Source organism: Colobus angolensis, unplaced genomic scaffold, assembly GCF_000951035.1.
Source record: "Colobus angolensis palliatus isolate OR3802 unplaced genomic scaffold, Cang.pa_1.0 Scaffold84, whole genome shotgun sequence".
Taxonomy (NCBI): Eukaryota; Metazoa; Chordata; class Mammalia; order Primates; family Cercopithecidae; genus Colobus; species Colobus angolensis.
The window spans coordinates 2,200,544-2,202,770 of NW_012122265.1; the positions used below are offsets into that span (position 1 = coordinate 2,200,544).

General features: G+C 61.7%; 1 protein-coding gene across 1 annotated transcript in view; it reads left to right on the forward strand.

The window, feature by feature from the left end:
• TSPAN32 (tetraspanin 32) overlaps nucleotides 1-2,227 on the forward strand; it is a 21,085-nt gene that overhangs the window by 11,820 nt on the left and 7,038 nt on the right. Inside the window, exon 4 of the mRNA XM_011930154.1 lies at nucleotides 1,463-1,564. Coding sequence (XP_011785544.1) covers nucleotides 1,463-1,564 — 102 coding nt within the window. The remainder of the gene's footprint in view (nucleotides 1-1,462; nucleotides 1,565-2,227) is intronic.

The following is a 2,227-nucleotide window of genomic DNA, read 5'->3' on the forward strand; positions in this document are numbered from 1 at the left end:
CCATGGCAGGTGCCTGACAATGGGGACAGTCGTTGGAGTTGGGAGGGAAGCAGGAGAGGAGGTCTGAGCCAACCCCAGGCCCACTCCGCCAGGCCTCTGGTCCTCACCAGGACCTCCACCCATGAGGACACAATGGCCAGGCCAGACTCCACCCCCATTTCACACTCACAGACGCTGAGGCTGAACAAGGCCCCCACCCAGGCCGACAGTGGTGTGGCCAGCTTGGCGCCTGCCCCCCAGGGCACTGCCGGGAGGACAAGGCTGGCTGAGTTGGGGATGACTCACGGAGAGTGATCTGACTTTTATTAGCCATCAGTGGGAGGGATGCATTAGGGTCAGGAGCCAAGTTTGGCCTGGAAAATCCATCTGACTCCTGTTGGGGCCTCCAGGCTTGGGCAGGGCTGACCGAGGGCCTCCACTGCCCACTGCCCACCCAGTTGGCCGCGGTCAGGGCTGCCATGGGGGCTGGGCCCCAGGGCAATGAGGACCGCGGGAAGCCACGCTTCCTTTCTGGAGGGCAGGTGTGACTGGCCAGAGCAGGCCTGGGGCTTCCATTCTCCCCCAGCCCTTTGGGGCAACTGCTGAGCACCCCTCCATGTGTCCCGACTGTCAGCATGGCATGTGGGGGAGGACTGAGGGCCTCTGAGGCCGGAAGGAGACATCAGAGGGTAGGGACCTCAAAGAGGGCCTCGCCCTGTGCCAGGAGACCAGTGACTCCTGGAGCAGTCACAGAGGCCTTCCTGTAGGAGGCGAGATTCCAGTTTGTCTTTGAAGGGGTAACTTGGCAGGGGAGAGCATTTTGCTTAGGAGGGTGGAGACATGAGGTCCAGGTGGTGTTAGGGTGTGGACTGCAGACAGCACATCCAGCCAGGCCCCGTCACCTTCCACCTTCTCCACCCCCTGCCCCACAGTGGCCTCGTCCACCCAGATCTGACTCCAGGTGCCCAAGGCTTCTCTGGTCAAAAGCTTTACCCAGAGCCCAGCTGCCCGGGCTTCCAGAAGGCAGCTGGGTGATTCTGGGGAAAGACCTAGAATCCCCCAGCTTTTTGGGAGCTGAGGTCCTGGCACAGGGTCTCTCAAGCCTTTTCCACCAGGCCCAGCCCCATCCCCCATTTCCAGGTCAACAGTAGCATGACGGAAACTTCCCTGGGCCGACCTTGTAAGACCGCAGGAGAGGCAGACGCAGAGCTTGGCCTCGCTTTATCCTGCAGGACTGTCTGGGGGCAGGAGGGCCACACTGACGGCCATTGTGTGGAGGCCCCACCACTGATGTTGGGAAGCACTGTGACTGGCTGCCCAGGGACCCAGGCTACCCCTTGGGGAGATCCACCTGCTGCGAGGAGGGCGGTGCTGGGACGTCACTCCACTAAGGGCCCACCAGCCTTTGGGATGTTGTGGGGAGGGGGCTCTGTCCCTGGATCTCTCACCAGGGCCAGGACTTCCCCGTGGTCTCTCGGTGTAGGTGGAGGATGCCATGCTGGACACCTATGACCTGGTATATGAGCAGGCGATGAAAGGCACATCCCACATCCGGCAGCAGGAGCTGGCGGCCATCCAGGACATGGTGAGCGTGGGGACGGCTGGGTGGCAGGGCGGTCAGCCTCTGTTTGGACTGCAGTTCAGAGAACAGGCACAGGGCGGCCAGTGAGAGGTCTGGCCAGGCACCAAGGGGTTCCAGGACATAGGCCAGAGCTGCCCCTCAGGGCTGGCGGCACAAAGCTCCCATCCTCCGTCTGCCCGGGACAGGGCCGCCTACCAGATTCTCGAGGCCCAGTGCAAAATGGGAGGCCAGGGCCCCTTATTCAGAAACACTGAAGGATTTCAAGAGCATTAAAGCAAATACGGGGCCAAACATAGTGGCTCACGCCTGTAATCCCAGCACTTTGGGAGGAGGTTGAGGCAGCTGAATTGCTTGAGCCCAGGAGTTCGAGACCAGCCTGAGCAACATAGGGAGACCTTGTCTCTACTTTTAAAAAAAGCATGCACGGGCCCCGTGAGCAGGGCGGGGAAGCTGCCTGGCTCCAGCAGGAGTTCCTTCCCCAGCGGGCAGGCAGCGCGACTTGAGAAAACTCCCCTCACCAGGGCCTGGCTGCACAATGGCTGGAGCCCCCAGCAGAAGCAGCTGCAATACTCAGAGCCCCAGCTCTGGCCTGCAGGGAACCCCACCTGGATCCTTGGGGTGCCTCAGTTTCCCCATATGTGCTGCCCGCCTCCTGGGGTCTCGGAA